A 22,409-nucleotide genomic window follows, 5' to 3' on the forward strand; every position below is an offset into this window, starting at 1 on the left:
CTGGTCCACACCATAGAAACACAGTCCAGATGTGTTCTGGATACTTTTCTGCATTCGTGTTTTTGGCGCGTTTCGGTGTGTTATTGATGCATTTTTAATGCATTCTGGGGCATTTTTTCCACTCTCTTTCTTGTTCAATTTAAATAGGGACATGTGTGTTCCAGGATGTTTTTTGGGCATTTAGGTTCATTCCGGTGCATTTTACATGCGTTTCCGATGCATTTTATTGCATTACAGTACAGTTCAGTGCAGAAAAAATCTTCTACTTTTTTTTCTGGAACTGACTGCACTGCTATGAACCATGTAACCTACAATCAAAGCATTTTTGATGGAGGAAAGAAACGCACCGGACTACATGTAGTGTGAACTGGCCCTTAAGAGTGGAGTGTGGTGCTTTTCTTACTGTGGTTTTTGGTGCAGCATATTTCTGAAATGCAAGGCAAAGCATGCATTTTCTGTGCAGTTGTGCCTTGTTGTTCTTGTATAAACATACCAATTTCACTTTCAGGCTCCATTCACATCTAGTGGGAAAGTTTTTTGGCTAATTTTTCCTATGACATGCATAGGGCAGACCGTTGATTTCAACAGGCTGTGCTACATGTGCCTCATGGAATGTTTTGGCATGTGATGTGGGTTGAGCATTTTTGACTATGCGTTTTGCTGCGATTGACACTCATTTTTTCACATGGAAAAATGTGTTTGCTTCTGTGTTTGGTGTGCCATTAACAATACTGAAAGCACAACTAGTGAATTTTAGGTGTATAAAGGTGGCTATTCACAATGCAATCTGATTGTACAATCTCTGTACAATTTCCTTTAGATTTTCCAGAACTATGGAAAAAGAGGACCCACCTATCTACCGAATCACTCTGTATCCAATCAGGCAGGCCCTTGCACTACATAGTTGATGGTAGATCTAAAGGAGATTGTATAGTGAACTTTACAGAACCCAGAACACAATTTTCCTGTTTTCAATACTACAGCTCTATCTACATAGGCTGTTATCTGTTCACTCAGCACACTATGAAAAAAGAATGATCTATGCAAGATGACAGTTAGGTTGCATTCACACTTGAGTGTTTTGTAGCTTGAAGCTCGAAGCTCCAAAAAAGTTCAAACTTAAAAAATCAATTGTCCTCTATGGTGCCTGTTCACACCTGAAACACAAAAACAAGCTTGACTACTGAAGGTAATTTGAGCCAAGTTTATAGTTTATATTGCAGTAAACATACTCTGTTCAATAATTTGATTATTTTGTTGTTCACACTCATGATGTGCAATGCCCAATGTAACAAGCATTTGATGTGAAATTACAGTGTGTCTTGTTTGAAAAATAAAAATTCAATGACAAGAATAGAGGGTCCACAATGCAAAGAAGTATATATTGGGGGTGCGGCTGGAAATCTGTTGGATCTGTAACTTTATATCTGAATTGTTTCATAACCAAGTAAGGCTTAATGCTGGGAAGAGGTACAAGTCCTACCATCTTTTTTCTAAAGCTCACCATACACAGTATGACCTCACTGTACAATTGTACTTTGCTTTATTAATAATTCTGTAGTGGGTGGGCAAGCTTGCTTGAATCTAAACGTATTGGTTGTTAAGATAGAACCCACACTGTACACAGTAGTTTGTTAATCTGAAGAAGAGTGGACAATAACAGGATAATGTGTGAGGCCAGCTTCTAGACAAAAGAACATGAACTTTTTAACCCAGTTTCAGATGTGCAAGCCCAAATCTCTTGTATTGGGACTTCTACACTTGAATTACCTTACATAGTGTGTCAATCACAATAAGGCAAAAGGAGAGGATGTTAGTGGAATCCACTACTAATGAAATCCAATTTTCACTTTGTTACATTTTTGTTGTTTGCTATGACAGAAATATATTATCTCTTTGTCTGTGTATGTTATATATAGTGTTCAGCATAAATGAGTACACCCCAACATATTAATCAGAAAACCTTTCCTTTCCTTTCAGATTCAACATTCTCTATGGAACAATATAATATAAAATACTCCCACAAATGCGGGCCATTGATTGCAAGCAAGATTTGTTAACACACAGAAAATTATTTTTCCTAACAAATTCATTCAAGACCGTGTTGCAAAAATGAATACACCCCAATGAAAGTCTTAGGAGCAAAGCAAAATTTAAGATAACAAAATCCTAATTAACAAGAATTTTACAGGTGAGTCTAATTCATTAAACAGGTGTCCAGCAGACAGTTGATTATAAAAGGAAAAAGGAGTATAACGAGCGCTGGACAGTTTTTAGAGCGAAATAGAGAAGCAGCTGGCATGAAAGGCAAGCCTCCAAAACGCCTCGTGGTGGACAATCATATACAAAAACATGCAGCGCTAGAGTGAATAGATCTATCTCATAATACGGAGTGACCACTTAATAAGATATAAACGCAGCTATCATAATAGTCTTATGCAACTAATATTATAAAATTCTCATGGTTAAGAAGGTATAAATGGTGATAAAGGTGTCAAAGTCAATCTATCATCGGAGTGACGTAAATCTGTGACATCTGTGGTAGGAAATATGGCTGTGGAATGCACTAACCAGATAGCGCAAATAAAAGCGCATTGGAGTAAAATGACCTACTCCTGGTCACTGGATCAGGGAACCTGCCGGAATGGTGGTCGTCTCTACTATGGTCACCAGAGTCATCCGTGTCCTCTCCAGTAATGGAATTCCCAGGTATCCGGTGGAGTAAACGTTCATCCGGTATGCAGTAGAATCCTTGTGTCAGCGACCTCCCGGGGTGCGATGTGCGCTCAAGGACCAGGAATCACCTTCAGGGCTCAGAAATAACCCAAAAGAGAGGCTTCCGATAGTGTGATAACTTTTATTATGGAGTAGTAAACAAAAAACGCACTTACATGGTGCAATATACACTTCCAAAGATGGCCGCCCGTGTCAAGGTGTGGACCATGTGGGTAGTGGTTGTGGGTCAAATAGCATCTCTCTAACGCGTTTCGTGGCAACTGCACGTTTTCAAAGACCCGGGAGGTCGCTGACACAAGGATTCTACTGCATACCGGATGAACGTTTACTCCACCGGATACCTGGGAATTCCATTACTGGAGAGGACACGGATGACTCTGGTGACCATAGTAGAGACGACCACCATTCCGGCAGGTTCCCTGATCCAGTGACCAGGAGCAGGTCATTTTACTCCAATGCGCTTTTATTTGCGCTATCTGGTTAGTGCATTCCACAGCCATATTTCCTACCACAGATGTCACAGATTTACGTCACTCCGATGATAGATTGACTTTGACACCTTTATCACCATTTATACCTTCTTAACCATGAGAATGTTATAATATTAGTTGCATAAGACTATTATGATAGCTGCGTTTATATCTTATTAAGTGGTCACTCCGTATTATGAGATAGATCTATTCACTCTAGCGCTGCATGTTTTTGTATATGAGTTGATTATAAAAGGTTGTTACTTAACAAAGAAAACCCCTTTCCATTTTATGTTGTCAGCAATGGCACCACATGGAAGAGAAATGTCACAAGGCCTGAAAAACAAAATAATTTCTTTACACGAGAAATGTGAAGGCTACAAGAAGATCAGCTAAGCTTTACTAATCAGTCAGAATACTGTAGCAAAAGTGATACAAAAATGTAACAAAGATGGAACTGCAACCATCTCGCAGAGACGTGCAGGCCATCCACGGAAGTTAACACCTTGACAGGAGCACCTTCTGATGAGAAGGGTTAAAGAAAATCGCCATGCAAGTTCACTGCAGATAGCTAAAGAAGTAGAAAGCCAAAGTGGAATGACTGTTTCCAATAACACAATAGGGCATACACTGCAGAAGAATGGCAGCCATGGGTGTCATCCACGAAGGAAGCCTCTCCTAAAGCCCACGCACAAAAAAGCCTGTCTAGTATTTGCTGGGGTCCATGCTGTAAAAGAAGACTACTGGGACTCTGAGATATTGATTAAAATCTTACTTTTCAAAGGGGGTGTACTCATATATGCTGGGCACTGTATATACAATATACACACACATCCACATAATTGGTATGACAAAGTAGTGCTGCTAACCTGTTTTTGCTTGTCCATCTGTCTGTAATTGCCATTTCTTCAAGTCTAGCTTCTGGGTACTTTGGTTTAGGAAACTGGAAGGATTAAGGTTGAGAATATCAATCAAGTTCATTTTCAGGTTATACATAGGTGTTGCTAAGCGAATATTCGCCACTTATTTTCTAAATCAACTTTGTTGCATTTAGCTGTTAGCAACTCTAAAAAAATAAGTCTACTCGCAAAAAACAGCTTAAGGAATAAGATTTTTTTTAGAGAAAGAGAAAAAACATGATCTAATATTTTTATTGTAGCCAGCAATTAATATGGTATAAAAAACATCAAATACAATCTCAAGGACAAAAGAGTACAACTTACAATACGAAAAACACAATGTGATACTTCATACTGAAAATTGTACTAAAAATCCATAAAGTGAGCCCAAGCTTTGCCCATGTTGGAAAAACAATAACTGGTACACCCCCAAGCCACATATACAGTGCTTACCTTTCTTTCATCCCCTAAGCAGTCTGTTAGCCTGCAGGAGAAAAATGACATACATGGTGCAACCAGGTATGGGAGAGCCAGTGAGCCTCTCCCCTTCCTCCCACATTTCAGCTTAGGAAGTTGCCAATTAGCCATTTAGGAATCCAGAGCTGTCCCTTGGGTGCAGAGAAAGAATTTCCAGACATGTGTAAACTCCATCTCCAGAACTCAGAGCATACACAGAGCACTTCTCTTCATGAATAAGTAGCTAGAGGATAAAGGAAAGGTCATTGTAAGTACCGGAAATTGTGAGGGACAGCATTAAAGTGAACTTGTTACTTTGCCATTCATGGGCAAAACACAGGTTCATTTTAAGCCTGTAACTGTTCCTATCTGCCATGACATCACAAAGTGTCTGTTATTTCTTTTATTAGCCAGAATACCTTCATTTGTTCATCTCTGTGATTTAGTTTCACTTTGCTATAAAGGATCTGACTTCTTAGATTACTAGTCTAAATACAACAGCCTACATTATGTCCAGAAAATAGTAGAGTTAATGGCTGCTTACATACTCCTACTGAACAGGTGCAAGGCAGTCATATGATTGACTCATACCAACAGTAGCATAGCTGCACTTAGCAAAACCCTAGCTCCTATAAAGGAGTAATGCAAAGACACTGACATGAATGATGACGTCTCTTAACATCTTCAAGCTGCACTGCCTCCCAGTAGCCCTTTAAGTGGGTGCCAGGAAGCAGAGCGGCTTCTTGAACATGTGACTATTATAATTGGCTCAGAGAGGTCACATGATCGGAAGCCCATCCTGCTGGTGGCTGATCAAAAACCATTACTGAGAGCAGTCAGAGATGGCACGGTTAGTGTGCTGGGTGCATGCAATAAGCGTATATTCAGCACACAGCCTCAGTCCACCATGGATTCATTCAAGTGCAGTGGCTGAGCATGTAAGCCTCCATTTCCTGCCGCTGCAAATATTCATTATGTGATTGGAAAGTGATTAAATTACTTGTTTATGTCAGTATATGCCCTTGAAATAAAAATCTAGTTTGTAAGAACTGCCAGATTCGATGATGATGTCATATGTAGGTGCCTGCAGACACCAGCAGAAGATAATTGATAAATATCCCCCGATTCCCCAAGAAAGTAACACACCCATGTCCTCACTTAGGTGCTTCCTACTACCATACAGTTAGGAGCCACAGATGGCCTATCAAAAAGTGGCAAAAGACTGGGAAACTGCTTCTACGGTTGTAATATTGGGGTTGACAAAAAAAAACTGGAAGCTGATTGGTTTCTATGCAGAACTGCACCAGATTTTTCAATTTTCAGTTTTAGCTGTCGTAAATCAACTCCATTGCGTTGAAAAAAAAAACAAAAAAACTTTCACCATAGGTTTACCTTGCAGCTTTGTGGAGTCTAAACAAACAGGTTCTAAATTATAACAGTGAAATACTTGTAGAAAATATAGCAAGGGATTTAATTTGGATTGTTTTGTTTTTGCAGAAAGTTAGTTGAGGATATTTTTAAACAACATCCATGGTTTTGTCTGCTCTGCTGATCTGTGCCATAGGCCGTCTCTCCCCTAGGAGACACGATCTACCCTGCCCTATTTATTCTGCAGCCTCCAAGGTCTATGGACAGCCTAAGCAAACTTTAGAATGGCCATAGTTTAGCTCAATGGGGTTAATTTACTAAAGCAATAGAGGCTGCTTACTTAGAAAAGTGAATGTTCACTTCTCAAAGTGTATGTTAACTTCACTAAGTGGATATTACTACATAAGGTAAGCTGTGTTCACTCCTAATACCCAATCAAGCGATACCAAAAATCCTGTTTTTGTTTCCTCCTACATGATTAGGTATTTAAAATTAACACAACTTTAAATAATTTACTAATATTCACTTTGCAAAGTGAAAATTTGTCTTGTCAGGTTAATTGCCTTGATTGATTTGGTAGTACACATTTGTGATCTACTTTATGTAGATATATAAATAAATACATTAAAAAATATTTATATGTGTGTGTATGTATGTATATATATACTGTATATATGTATGTTCAAAAGATTGCATACGTTGACAGCAATGATGAAATTTTAACATTGACATTATGACTGAAAAAAACTGTCTTCTGTTTAACCATTTGCCCTCCAGAGAATTAGAGAATTGTCCCCTTCCTGACCAGGCCATTTTTTGCGGTTCAGTGCTGAGTTACTTTAACTGACAATTGCGCAGTCATGCAACGCTGCACCCAAATTAAATTTATGTCCTTTTTTCCCAAAATAGAGCTTTCTTTTGGTAGTATTTGATCGCCTGTGCGTTTTTTATTTTTTTGCGCTATAAACAAAAAAACACTGACAATTTTGAGAAAAAAACAATATTTTTTACTTTTTGCTACTAAACATGTCCAATAAAAAAATTTTCAAAATCAAATTTCGTCATAAATTTAGGGCAAAAGGTATTCTGCTACATGTCTTTGCTAAAAAAAAATCCCAAAATGTGTAAATGAATTGGGTTATGTGAAAGTTATAGTGTTTACAAAGGACAGTATACATACTGGATTTTTTTTTTTTACTAGTTATGGCGATATCGGTGATCAGCGACTTATAGCAGAACCGTAGGACTATGGCAGGCATTCTGACACTGGGAGAGAACTGACTTGGTGTCACTGACATCCCCACCTATCAAAAAGCACTGACACTGTACTAATGGCACTGGGCAGGAAGGGGTTAACATGTGGGGCAATCAAAGGGTTAACTGTGTGCTGTTTCACAGTATGCTGTTTGTGTGCTTTCAACTGTAAGCACACTGCTTTGTATGACTTTACTATGCAGTGTGCAGGAGCTGACAGGGGAGAGAACTGTATTGTTTACATACAGTTCTTTCTCCCATTGATAATACTAGCAGAGGCCGTGAATGGTGGTGCGGGTAGGGATCATGAGCGATTCACACTCGCCCCCTACCTGGAAATGCAAAATCACGTATATATACGTGATGTTGCACACCCGTGCTGCTCTGTAGCAGTATTTCAATATGGGTGCACTGAGCAGGCTAGATACTGAGCAACGGGGAGCAGAAAAGAAATGTCAAAAGACCTGTGTAACAAGGCAATGGAACTTTATAAAGATGGTAAAGGATATTAAAAGATATCTAAAGCCTTGAATATGCCAGTCAGTTTGATCATTTCGGGGATCAATTGATACCAAGCCACTGTCAGGTAGACCAAAAAAGATTGCAGCCACAACTGCCAGGAGAATTGTTCGGTATACAAAGAAAACCCCACAGATGACCTCAGGAGAAATACAGGCTGCTATGGAAAAAGACAGTGTGGTTGTTTCAAGGTGCACAATATGACGATACTTGAACGAAAACGAGCTGCATAGTCAGGTTGCCAGAAAGAAGTCTTTACTGCACCAATGCTACAAAAAAGCTTGATCATAATATGTCCGACAACACCTTGACACACCTCACAGTTTCTGACACACTGTAATCTGCAGTGATGACACCAAAATAGAGCTTAAGGGTCACAACCATAAGCACTACATTTGGAGAGGGGTGGTAGCTCACTGATGTTTTGGGGATGTGTGAGCTCTAAAGGCACAGGGAATCTTGCGAAAATTGATGGCCAGATGAATGAGGCATGTTATCAGAAGATAGTGGCAGAAACTTGCATTCTTCTGTATGAAGGCTGTGCATGGGACACTTTTGGAGTTATCAGCATGGCAATGACCCTAAGCACAAGGCCAAGTTGACCCTTCAGTGGTTACGACAAAAAAAAGGTGAAGGATCTGGAGTAGCTATCACAGTCTCCTGACCTTAATATCACTGACTCACTCAGTTTGGGGAAATCTCAAACATGCGGTTCATGCAAGACAACCATAGACTTTACATGACTTGGAGGCATTTTTCCAAGATGAATGGGCAGCTGTACCACCTGCAAGATTTCGGTGCCTCATATACAACCAGGGGCAGACTGACAACTCATAGGGCCCCCGGGCAATAGGGGATCATGGGGTCCCTGTGTCCTTGCCCACAGTCAAAGTACACCCAAAAACGCCTATAGAAGGCACCGGGGGCGTTTCATGGGGCCCCCTACTGACCCCGGGCCCTCGGGCAGTGCCCGAGTGCTTGAATGGTCAGTCCGCTCCTGTATAACTATTATAAAAGACTGCATGCTGTCATTGATGCTAAAGGGGGAAATACACTGTATTAAAAAACTAAAGGGTATGCAGACTTTTGAACAAGGGTCATTTCATTTGTTAACTTTTTGCCATTTTTTTTAAATATTGTGCCATTCTGTTATGACCTACAGTTGAATATAAATTCCATATGAAAGAAAAGTAATGTGTTATGTGTTTTGCCTGCTCACTCATGTTTTCTTTAACAATGGTACATACTACTATCAATTCTCCAAGTTTATGCAAACCTTTGAGCAAAACTGTATATACTTTATACATATATACATAATATATCTAAACTATATATATATATATATATATATACACACACATATCCACATTCATAAATCTCTGGTAAATGATAATATTCCTTTGTAGACTTTATTAACTTACCAGTCTCTGGTGTTTCCTTTGGAGAAGCAGAGACATCTGTACCCCTCAGGTCTTTTCCACTAAATATTAATTAATACTCCATTTTGTCTCCAAGGAATGTAAAGCTCTATGAGATAATAAGATATTTGGTGTCAGTGCACATTGCAATAGTGATATTATTGTTACAATTTCTAGGCAATGCATAGTGTTTTTAAACATGTTTTCTTTAATTATGTAATTCGTTCAAAACTGCAAATATTATGTGTATCATATATTATGTTTATTACATATTTTTTTTGCCTATGCAGATAGCAAGCTTCAAACAAGACTTATTTCTGAGGGCCAAACAACAGCTTTTGTTATTTAATTAACCCAAATAGCATTGAGATCAGATTTCACAGACTATGTCGCACCTAATTCACTCCTAAAGTTAGATGGGCTCATCAGACGCACTCATTTTCACAAGCTTGTATGCAATACTGGGTTTTCATATTAGAAAAACTTGTTTTTTTTTTAAATAAAAAATTTTTTAGCGATTAATTAAAACAGTGAGAGAAAATATGTGCTTACATAAACTTGCACAAAACATTTAAATTCCCCTAAATGAAGCATACAATTTTGCCATGTTTTGTTTACTTCAGCATTTTTAACACAGTCAAATATATATATTTTTTTTATTTTTAAAAGAAAATATCATGGTTATATCAATCTATTATTTATTCAGCTCGGTAACTGCTCGTTAAAATGGAAGCTTAGACCGAGTGCTCCACTCGACCCCTGTGGATTTTCCTAAACATCAGAGTTGTCAGCACCACTACATTGGGTATAACCATTCCTTGTGATCACCACAACATTGTGCCATGCTGAGAAGGGGGAGGGAAACCCAACAAGTGCAGAAATTATCAGGCTCATCCCCCCTATGCCCTGGGTACTTCCACAAATAGTAACGGGACCCATACACCTCAGGTCATCGCAGGCTCTCTAGTGGAGGTTCGCATACAGATTATTGAAGCAGAGGTTTCAGCCGCCTGGGAATCCACAGGCTCTGGGTTATCCTCATCCACTTTCAGAAGCCCAGTTAAATTGTTACAATTCCCAAGAAGCATATGTGATTTGCAAGCAGAGGTGAGCTCTTTTCCTAAAAAGCCACATACTGCGCCTGCACACAGTAATCCCATCACAGCCTTTTAAACCACAGAACAGTCAGTCTCAGACACCACTATGAAGGACATGCTACTGTTCAGGGCATCATTACACTCTGACATGCTAGCCTGTTTACACCAATACAAGGTAGAAATACAAGAATTGGGAGAGAGAGTGTGCCATATAGAGAACAAGATGTGTGAATTTACTTCCACATTTAACACATTAGTGGGTGCACATGTAGCACAGAATGATGACATAACATAGATCAAAGCAAAACTGGTGGATTTAGAAGATAGATCACAGAGAAAATTTCAAAATTTGTGGTATTCCTGAATCAGTCCACCCATTGCAGCTTTCAAATTATGTATATGACCTCTTCCTAGGTGCGATCCTGTCTCTTACATCTGCAGACCTGACTATAGGCAGGATCCACAGTGCCTACACCTTCCTACTTACATCTGATGTTCCACACGATGTCTTAATGAGCATGCCCTTTTTTCAGGTCAAACAACTTTTGGAAGCCCTCTGATGCCCAGACCAATTTCCAGAGCAGGTGTCCAAATTGCAACTATTGCCAGACCTCTTTGAATTCACAATTCAACAGAGCAAAAACCTCTTGTCAATCACAAAAGCCACGTGAACCCACATGTACAAGTGGAAATATCCAGCAAAACTTGTCACACACTGTGGCTCCACTACCTCAGTCACCAACTTGGAAGATGGGCTGCATTTCTTCGCCAATGGGACATTATTCTAGAGCCTTACCTTGTTGAGCACAATTCTCAGTCAGTATCCAGGTTTACTCCAGAATGACAAACTGTCCAATATAGAAGACCTACCTAGATCTCTCCCAAAAACAACTCACAATATTGTATCTCCCAGATATTATGCAAACTACTGAGCAATCCTAGGCAGAGTCATAGTATCCTCCACCATATTTTTATACCACCTACCAATATTGCAGCACATTCTCCCCAAGGCTTTCTTCCTTTTCTTTGAAAGCCTCTCCTTTTTCCTTTTTTTATAACTATTACAGTTCTGGTTTATTTATTTTTATTATGTATTTATTTTGGTTACTTATATAACACCATTAATTTATGCAGTGCTTTACATATATATTGTACATTCACTTCAGTCCCTAACTCTCAAGGGGCGTATAATCTAAGGTAGGTCCCCATTGGACCCACCTTGCCTTCTTTGTGTTGTTTTGTGCATCTTCTTTGCACAGTCAAAGAACTGCCACTTTTTCCTCATTACAAGCTATTTGGCAACATTTTCTTGGATACCAATGAGTACTGATAGGACTGACTTCAACTTTGCTCAAAGAGCACTTCCCCCTGATTTCCTACCATGACAACTGCTCATGATGAGTCCTCATATCATATCCATCCAAAGCATCAGTTATGGAACTTAAACTCATCTATCTAAATGCCAGAGGCTTCAACCACCCAGATAAATGTCATTCCATGTGGAAGGAGGTGTACAGACACAGTGCTGACATTGTGAACATACAAGGGACTCACTTCCAGCTCACTGCTACTTTGAGGTGTACCCACAAGGCCTATCCCCGTGTATTCTTAGGTTGCGCTCCAGTAAAGTAACTGGGAGTTCTCATTGCAATTAAACAATCAGTCTCAGTTGAATTAAACAAATGCATTCAAGATCCTAATGGCAGATACATCATCTTAACATGCAGTATTAACTCCAAACCTTGCATGCTGTTGAATGCTTATGCTCCTAATTACCATCAACTGAGATTTGTTCGACTATTATTCAAGAAAATTGGTGCAGTGCATTTTTTGAATCTTATTGTATGTGGAGACTTTAATATAGTGGCTAACCCATCCTTGGACTCCACTTTGAAAATCAGAGAACACCACTAGCACCTGGAGACTTTCTTTACAAAAAGGACCTATACTATGTATGAAGGTTTCAACATGGTAATGAGAGGAACTTCATCTTTTATTTTCTAGACATCTTTCCTATTGTCACATTTTGTTGTTATTGATAAATGGCTTCTACAACAAATATCTTCATAGCTTGTTCCTGTGTGTATATCTGGTGATGCAATAACGCTGTAATTCAGAATCCAAGTGGTGCACAGTTCACCCAGCCTCTCCAAGAATAATGTTATAACAAAAATTCTCCTGATATGGGGATATTGTCTCTCTGGAATGCCCATACGGCTTACTGCACATGAGAGGCATTATTATCCAGCTTAGTGCAAATGTGAAAAGACAAATGACTTCCAAGCTTAATAATCTTTTAAAGACAATACATGCCCTGAACTACAGAACAAAACCTCACCATCTACTACAGCCACCCTCTCTAAATTAAGAAATGAACTTAGAGTGCTGTTATGTTCACAACATGACAAGTACCTCAGATGTGTTAAGTTTCATCATTATGCTGATAACAATAAAGCAGAGAAATTTCTAATGAACAGGCTGGAAGGCACAAAAAACAATACCAGAATAACATTTATTTATCATCCCTTTATTAAACAAAAATTGATCAACCCACAGGAAATACCTGACACCTTTGCAGACTACCACAGTGCATTATACAACCTAAAATCTAGCAAAGATACACCCCAACCTATTGAAGAAGATATTCAAGCTTTTTAGGTACAATTAAAGTGTTACTAAACCCACAACAGTAAAATCGGTCTGTATATGCAGTACAGCATGCTTGTTATACACACTGTGGAACCTAAGGGGTTAATCCTCTTCATTGTGTAAAAAGGCTGCTTAATCCTGACTTCTCTGATCCTCCCCTTCTTCCAGTGCCCCCTTCTTATCTCCTGATAAGACACATTGTGTGGAGACACTGCACATGCTTGGTGTGTATCGCTAGAGAGGTTTTTTTTTCTTGGGAGAGTACATGTGATCACCACAGGGCCAATCAGCACTGTCCAGACAGAGGTTAGGGGTTCTACATCCTCCTGAAGAAAATTCTTCCTACAAGCTTTACCCAGTGCTCTGCTGAACACTGATAGAAATCACAAGACTGCTCTAACTGCTAATGGGAAAAGGTATTTAGCAGTTTATATTGACTAAAGTAATTGCATTTCCATGTTCTGTGTACTGTGGGAGACCAGATATAGTGCATTCAGGGTCCTGGGTTTGGTAACACTTTAAACCTCCCAGTACTTACTAAAACACAGCTCACAAACTTAAATGTGCCATTCACGGACCAGGAAATCATACAGACGGTTAAATCTTTACACAATGGGAATTCTCTTGACCCGGATGGGTTTACAAATTATAATTACAAATGAATATTACAAATCCTTCACAGATATATTTCCCATATACATTAAACTCTTTACAGCAGTCACATCCATGGCTTCCTTCCCCAGAGATGCTGACATCACACATAGTTACTTTAGCTAAGCTTGGTAAAGATCTGAATACCCCTACCAACTTCCAGCCCAACTCTCTGCTAAATTTTAAAATATACTCTAAAATGTTGGCCAAATGTCTCATTGATATAATATCAACACTGGTTAAGCTCAATCAGATGGGCTTCACCAAAGGCCGTCAAGCCTCGGGCATAACCAGGCTCATATTGAATATAATCCATCATGCAGTGGTAAGTCGGATGCCTTCTCTGTTTCTCTTCATTGATGTGGAGAAGGCATTTGATTCACTGGATGTTCATGCCTAGGGTTCTATCAAAGTTTATGCTTTATTAGCCCTCAACTCTATCCCCTCTGAGAGGGTCTACACCTCCAGCCTTCAACCCAAGCCCATTGCCATTTCCAGTGGCAGTAGAAAAAGTTGTCCCCTGTTCCCATCCATATTTAATCTTATGTTAGGAAGAATTTAATAAGGCCAGAGGATTGCCGAAGGCACCATCCTATTAATATGATCAACAACAGGAAGAAATTAGATGGACTTCTGAGGTGCCAGCAAAACACACAGACATATAAAATCATTACATTTTTATTGTTACAAAATGTGTAAAATCATTCAGATAAAAGACAAAGCCAAATATATAAAATGGACCTTCCTCAGATACCTCCCATAGAGTTACATACACCAAATACATCACAATAATGAAAGATTGAACAGACAACAAAGTAGTAAGTTAGTTGTCTTCTATTGGTAGACGATCTTGCTAAACCTAAGCGCTAATTATAAACCTCTCATAGAAAAGCTAACCAAAGAGCTACAACAGTTTTCCTATAGGGTGAAATGGCCACATTTAAGATGATTTTACCACAAATTTTGTACATATTTAAAACTCTACCTATCCCTGGTAAAAACACTTCCAATCTTTAACCTCTCTTCTTAAAAAAAAAAGCTGGCAGAACAAAAGGGCAGGGTGCTCCTACAGTCATCTTTTTAAACATAAAAGGCCTGAAGGGGTAGGACTCATAGATATTAAGAATTACTGCCTGGCTGCACAGCTTGACCAATTAAATATTGGTTCTGTGCCTCCCCGCAGAATATCTGGGTAGACATAGAAACTGCTCTCTCACGCACCTCAGAACTTAAACTACTTCCGTTGGCTGATATGTGGAACCCTCTAGAACTTAAACAATTTTGGTTAACGACTAAAGCTTCGATCCTAGCATGGCGTTATACCCTGATATTCAAACTCCCATTCACACTCTAGAAATCCGTATACCACACCTCTCCATTAAAAAAGACCTTTTAAATACTGCATTATTTAAAGATTTGGTGGAGAACTATGACATACCAATTACAGAACATTATATGTATATACACATATCATGTTTACTATCCATGAACCCCAATCCTCAATTTTATCCTCCCACAGGCCTGGCAATTTTATAACTGCCCTTTGACCCCCGACAAGGGCATCTCGTTGTTCTACAACCTACTTCAAAACAAAAACTCCTATGTGCCAATGGGCGTCAGACCTACATTGAACCTTTATTACTTTCCAATGGCTAAAAGCAATTGACTACACTTATAGCATTACGCACTGTGTAAACCATTGGGAACTAACCAAAAAGATTGCAACATGTTGGTACTTGATAATATTCTGACTCAAAAATTTTCCCCTTCTAACGTCTCTCTTTGATGGCGTGGTGGTGGCTGCAAGGATATTATTCTCCATATTATTGGTCATGTAAAAACCTAACTAGCTTTTTGTGTAAAACTTTCCAATTCATATCACACATTACTGACATATTGATATCCCCAGACCAGGCTCTAGTGATTCCAAATTTGGGGACTGAGTTTTTCCCATCGAACTTTTGCACTGTTATAGCCCATGTGTTGTTAGCAGACAACATTATAATAAAAAGATTTTGGAGAAAAGAGCTAGTGCCTTATTATTGCCTTTATTAAAAATTCACTACAAATATGAAAAATAACTTGCCATCAGAATGGACTTATTTCTCAAACTTTGAAAATATTTGGTAAGCATGTGTTGAGTGTGTACTCATTAGCTAACTGACATAGATTGATTACTGGTAATATGATGTCGCCTCCTGTTCAGTTTTATTTTCTTTTGTATTCTTGATTTTTATCTTTTTCTTTTCTCTTTCCCTGGTTTAATATTGCATTGGAGCCCTGTGTGGCTCTTTCAAGACTATTCAATGGATGTGCATTCATAATTTGTACTTTTTACTTTCATACAACTTGCACACATTTCTCTAACTTTTTCCTGAAGTTTGTACTTGTTAAACCCAATAAAAAATGTACCGGTGGAAAAAAAAAAGATGCTTGACAAGGTTCATTTTGGAGGACCAACAATCCTCTCTTTACACGACTGCAAAATGACTACTGTGACTGTTGAATTTAATCAATTTACAGGATTATGGGACATTCCCATGGTTCATTTACTGTTCTGTCATTGTTTTTAGGCAATTAATTAAGTAGGAACTAAGGCGTTAAAATGTAAATGGATAAATACATTTATTTTAATATACCTAGTCCAATGTGGATTAGATATCTCCCACGAAAATAGACTACTGTCAATAGATTTCCAATAGTAAATTATTCTCAGTTATTAGGTAATTATACAACAAATGAAAGCATGGTATCTCTGTACTGGTTAAACATTCAATCCAAACTCTGCTCTATTTTTTATGGCAGTCCAATTGATTCTTCAGCGTCACTGTGTAAAGTCTCTAGTTCACAATAAACTTGCAGCTTAGAGTTATGCATTCTCCAGGTGTGAATATATCAGCATACATTCAGTGCTAAGAGTAGAAAAAAGAGGACATAAGATCGTAAGATCGTCATAAATAAAAGTTCGATGCTCAATCTAGTGTCCACAAACATGTAAAGAGATGCGATGTGCCAATTCTACCAGGTCTCCTTTACAAATCAGGGTGAGTGATCCAAATGTGAGCAGGAAATATATTAAATGCGCACTCACCAGAAGTGCGTTTAAATACGCATGAAAGAAGTTTCCTCTCTTCAGGTACATCTAGGTTCTCCACACTCTCTGGTAAAGCCGCGTTCCCTAGTTCTCACTGGTCATCCATCCTGGTCAGGTTCCATGGTACATTAGGCACTCATACACCTCTGGAGTCCCTCCTTAAACTTGGTACGCAATCATAGGGTAAGATGTCCAGGTGCTGTAGCCCCGCTGACGCGTTTCGTGCTATGCACGTTCTCAAAGGGTACAGGGCTTACAGCAGGGACATCCTCTTACTGCTATTTATAATCTGTAATGGCAATCACGCTTGATGCGCCCGCCATTTTGCCGGCAACCGGCGCATGCGCAGTACTCCGGCACCATTTTGCCGTGGATCGCGATTGTTAGCAATGTCCCTCTTGTGTCTCAAAATAGAAGCATAGCGCCGCCATTTTGTTGGAGGGAAAAGGAAGATAGTACACTGCTTTGTTAGATTAGCAGCAGATCCATTTATGGCAAGAAAGTTTTGGTATATAACCACAGGATAATTATCCTTCATAAAACTGGAAATGATGGGCAACAAGTGGCTGACAGAAGGGGGGGGGAATGGTCAAAAAGATACCTTTATAAAAAACCTATATACCCCTATGCAAGTATATTAACCAGTCATATGCATATATACAATATGCTATGCCCACCCTTTTACACATATACATAAACTATATATCATAGTTACATATAAGATATGTGTAAATATACAGGAACAAACTTACTTAGATGAACACTTCATCATGAAATTAATATACCCGTGGTTTTTCTACTCTTTGTACTGAATGTATGCTGATATTTTCACCTTTTCATTAGTAGCGCTGCACCTTTTTGTCTATATATTATCTTGGAAGGTTATGTTGGTTACCTTTTTTGGTGTTCTAGCGGCTTTTTATCACATCTTTACCACAGTAAGCGCTCGCTATACAACTTGTCTCCAGGTGTGAACATTGTTTCAGGTTAGTGACTCCCCTCAGTGAACCTGATTGATCAAGTAAAGTGCCCTCAAAAATTCTCATTGTCCTTGTCCTCATTGGATGTGTTGTTCTGAGTTTTTCTGCATTTTCCAAATATGCAGTTTTTTTATAAGACCAGTTCCTAGCAACACACAGCATTCATTTGAGTGCATTATCAAAAAGTCTTTCAAAGTACATCTTTGTTATATTGTCCTGATTTTGTCTAAAAAGAGCCTTAAAAATGCAAGTCCTAAACCACGTCAATGAATGTTAATACAGTGTTTGTTAAGTCATGCGTTATGGTGAAAACAGGCCCAAAGGAAGGAATGTTGAAAGAGATCTGAGGCACCTGTCATTATGAAAGTTGAAAAGTAATTTCAATATGACATAGTATTAACATGAAAAATAAACATGCATGTGAGATAATGTGAGATAACACATACATGCATAAATCATATAAATTGCTTATTTTGTGAAATAAATCATCATAAGTTAAACTTACTTGATTCTTAACTTTTTCCTTTTCACTCGTTTTAACAAAATATCTGAAATGGAGAATTAAATAGTAGTGATTTTAATAAACAGTATAAAATATAATTGTTTTTCAAAACTTATGTTTAGTGCATTTAAATAAAAAAATATACTAAGCATATTTCTAGCTATTAATAAATTAGCATGCAACTCCAGCTGCAATGTGATATAGAGTACCATTATACCATTATTTGGTATGTATAAAATTATAAAAAATAGTTAACTATTCTCATCAAAAAAGTAAACCAATCACAGCAATAAAAAGCCAACGATTAAGATTCAACAAAAATAAATATTTAAAATATAGGTAATTTTGGCAGCCCTATTTCGTTTTTGGTTTTCATTTTCACAAATATTAGGTTAGAGATCTGATGTTAGCAAGAGTTGCATTACTGTTATGGTTAATTTTAGATCTGTTTAGTTACTTGAGATTTAAAATTTTGATTTGACTAGTTAAGATTACTTATTGGTTTAATAGCCTAATGTCCTAGTTGTTATATTCTTGCAGGTTTACTTTTTTAACTATAAGTAACTTAATAATTGGAAATATTTAACAGTTGCTCGCATACTGAAAATTACATAGTTACTATTAGTGTTACCTGGTTATGGTTTAGTCTTCCTTTGAGTCCTGCGACACTTTTCCTTAATAATCATCAGCCATCAAGTCTGATAGTCTCAAAAGAAATATCAGCCCTTTAAACTGCTTTCAACGTTCGCGATATTTAGCACTGGAAATTACAAATAAAGTTTTTGAAGGTGAAGTTAAATAGCAACATCTGGGCAGTGACACTGATGATTATTGGTAGAGATAAATAGTTATTAAGCAAATGCAACCAACACACTCCTAAGAGTGAAAACCAAAAACCTAGACAACGGTTACATGTTAAGTAAGGTATTTAATGTTTGGGGTGATTCAAAGTTCTAGGCATTAGTACAGTCTAGTGGTTGGTGGTAAGCCGTAATCTTACCTCTTTTAACTCCATTACATTTTCAGGAGAGAGAGGCTAGTAATGTAAACAAGTCAGAGTTTTGTTTAGCAAGATGAAGCTTAGAAAATAATTTAGAAGCATTTATTGTTCTATGTCCATTTTCCCATTAATATGGTATGCATTAATATTTTCTAACCGCGAATCAAATGACAGTTTAGGTTAATTTTTAGAAAATTATTTAGCCAAAGCCAGAGTTATTAAAACAAATTTTAATTCTTACACAAAATACTTAAAACAAGCTTGGGATCATTTTGTAATTTTAATTGTGAAACCTTTTAGGCATCCCTAGAAATGAAATACAAGAGTGATTGCAAGTTTAGTTTCTTACAAAAAATTTCAGCTTTATTGACAAATTTGAGCAAACATATTTGACAAGTTATGATTTCCTATTTAGAGAATGTTACACATTGACCTTTATGTGATTTTTTTTTAAACAAATACAGATTAAAACACTGACAGATTCAGTTAGCTACATACATTACAGTAGCCAGTTACTTTTCAATCCTCCTAAAACAGCATTTTAAATTAGATTTACAAACTTAATACTCAACATTTTGTTTCTTACAAAAATCCAGTTTGAAACATCCTCTCTACACTTTGATTATATTATGTTCAAATATCATATTACAATAGTTTAGCAACCCTACACAAAAATCAAGGCCTGATATGTTGTGTATTTATCAAGACTTCAGCATCTTCACACTTTCATGCTTTTAAAAAAGGTATATACCACAATGAATAACTGAATAACAGCCAAGAAAATTTTCCCATTTCATATTTTGAAACAAAATGATCCTGCAAATATTGTTTTTCAGTCCATGTTAAAAAATAAAGTTTAAAGCCAATGCTACACCGATGTCATCGCAAATACAGGAAGTACATAAGGAAACCACAAGCAGTAATCCCAAGGTAAAAATGGACTATTACTTGTCATGTTGTTGTTTTATGATGAGCCAAAAGGCAAATAATTGTCTGTAAGAGGAGGCCACATATTTGAAAGACCTTCAGTATCTACCATATGGATGTTCTCTATATATTCCTCTAGTTGATCTTTGCATTGATGCTTTTAAGGTGGGTCGGGATGATGAGGACCATTCTTCAGGCCCTACAATCAAAACACAAGGAAAAAAGGGCATGTTTGAGGGCTTCCTGTATTTAAAGTATGACCACTTCAGAATTATTTCTTCTACAACTTGCATGATATTAACAGACTTTTTCAAGTCTCAATAATACAGATTACAAATAGAGAGGGAACATTTCTCAGGAGTTATGGTAATTAGAACCCATCATTCTATACTTTTTGATTCATTAACAATGTACTTTAGTTGAACTCTCTGAAGTGACTACATATGACATTATATGGATACACCACTTGACGTCACTCCTTTTTTTTACTTAGATATAGGTTTACTTTCTTATTCATAAAATTAACTCTTAAACTTAACTCTTGGCCCAAACCTTAAAACTCAAGCTTACAATAATCAATTTCAACCTTAACCTTTAACCACAACCCCTAATAATTACCTTTATCCAGAACATTATACTGACAGAAAGTGTATTTATATTTAAAAGAAAAAAATTAATATACTGCTCCTTACCAGTCCATAGATATGGTGACTGTATTCTTAAGGCTTTTGTTTTCTTCATGTTCACCCAATGATTCTGTAACACATTTCCTGTCCTATAATGACAATGCTTACTCATTGTACTGTTTTTATGGAAGAGCAGCAATGTCACCCTAGGTTGCTTACTCATAATGTGGACTATAGAACACTCCCTTTTTCCTAATCTCTATAACATAGGGGAAAATGTTCTGGCTGGGATGATAACAATATTTTAGATTTGAGGACAGAATTCTATGTTGAGTTCTCTGAATTGGCTACATATGATATTATATGGACACACCACTTTGCTGTCAGTCCGTTTGTCTCTAGGGTATAGCTAGATTTTTTAAAACATGAAGTTCACTCTTAAATTGACACTAAACAATATCCTTATTTACCAAAAATAATCCATGCACAATTACTACTTAAAGGATAAGTTCACTTAAAATAAATAAATAAACATACGCCCATTTTTTTGCAGGTAAAAAAATGTGCATTTACTGTTTTTTTGGAGCCTGGAAAGCATTGCACCAGCAATCATCAGATCACTGGTGCCATGTAGAACTCCTGCAAACCTGTTAGTGTATCTGTGTTCTCATACCTCATATGGGCAAGCAGATACACTGTGACAGGAGGATCAAATATCTACCACAATGCTTAACAGCACCATGGTAGTACATTAAGAGCTACAAGCTAATAGCCACACAGGTTGCTGGAACTTATTAATTCACAGAACTTTGTGAATGAATGACGCAGCTATGTGTGGGGAGCCCTGTGCGGCAGCGCTGTTTTCAAAAAGTGATAGCTAGTATTGGGAACTTCTCCCCTTACTGCTGTCACAGGGAAAAACGGGATCAGCAAGTGGCTGCAGCCTAAAAAAGAGGTGGAACATGTAACATGTCCCCAAAGGTGAACTTATCCTTTAATGGTCCCGTAATCTATTTTTCATGAAATAGTTTCTTACTGTGTTTTTCTGCCTCCTCCTCTTCTGTGAGCTCCCTAACCTTTTCCATATACTTCTGTTTGTTTGGAGCAAGCAGTGCACATTAGTTGTGGTCATGGGCACTGTTCTATGCACACTACAATTCTCATAGCCCATCCATCTCAGGAGTGTGTCTACTTCCTACATACAGTAGGACCATGGAGAACAAATGTTAGCCACCTTCTAATAGGAAGTTGTATCACAGCAATGAAAAAAAGAGGTTTGGAAATTTGGAAGGGATTGAGAAATAAAATGCACTTTTTTGCTTTAAGAATACAAACTTTTTTTTAAAATCAGAGTTTAATGTCACTTTAAAATCAACTATTAACACTGACCTTAAAACCTAACTTTGCAATTAACCATTATAACCTTAACCTTTAACCACAATCCCTAACAATTAACTCTATCCATAAAGCCGGCCATAAATGGATCAAAATTCAGCTGGTTCAGCAGGGACCGGCCAAATTTCGATCCATGTATGGGCAAGCTGGTTGTATACAAGTCTATTGATCGATCAATTTTCTCTTGATCGATTCATTATTGTACCCAAGTCCATTGAACAGTCAATTTTCTCTCGATCAGTGGCTATATTATGAAGTTCTGATGAGTATATTCTGACAGAATACAATAGCTCACTGCGAGAGATTCGAGTGCGTGGATGGGGAGATCAAGTAATTTTCTTTCAACCTGCTGGTTGAACAAAAAAAAA

General features: G+C 37.7%; 2 protein-coding genes across 2 annotated transcripts in view; both read right to left on the reverse strand.

Annotated features, from left to right (window-relative positions):
• The window catches only part of LOC149435290 (uncharacterized), a 77,489-nt gene extending 57,361 nt beyond the window's left edge, over positions 1-20,128 (reverse strand). The window contains exons 1-5 of the mRNA XM_089662826.1: positions 20,042-20,128; positions 18,097-18,139; positions 9,124-9,229; positions 4,559-4,805; positions 4,076-4,149 (exon numbers count right to left, since the gene is read on the reverse strand). Coding sequence (XP_089518952.1) covers positions 4,076-4,149; positions 4,559-4,569 — 85 coding nt within the window. The 5' untranslated portion in view covers positions 4,570-4,805; positions 9,124-9,229; positions 18,097-18,139; positions 20,042-20,128. The remainder of the gene's footprint in view (positions 1-4,075; positions 4,150-4,558; positions 4,806-9,123; positions 9,230-18,096; positions 18,140-20,041) is intronic.
• LOC149435291 (KH domain-containing, RNA-binding, signal transduction-associated protein 2-like) overlaps positions 19,430-22,409 on the reverse strand; it is a 136,576-nt gene continuing 133,596 nt past the window's right edge. The window contains exon 7 of the mRNA XM_089662825.1: positions 19,430-20,219. Within this exon, the coding sequence (XP_089518951.1) occupies positions 20,119-20,219 (101 nt within the window). The 3' untranslated portion in view covers positions 19,430-20,118. The remainder of the gene's footprint in view (positions 20,220-22,409) is intronic.

The sequence above is a fragment of the Staurois parvus genome, unplaced genomic scaffold (genome assembly GCF_062004578.1).
Source record: "Staurois parvus isolate SC_StPar_1 unplaced genomic scaffold, SC_StPar_1.0 ptg001562l, whole genome shotgun sequence".
NCBI classification, from domain to species: domain Eukaryota; kingdom Metazoa; phylum Chordata; class Amphibia; order Anura; family Ranidae; genus Staurois; species Staurois parvus.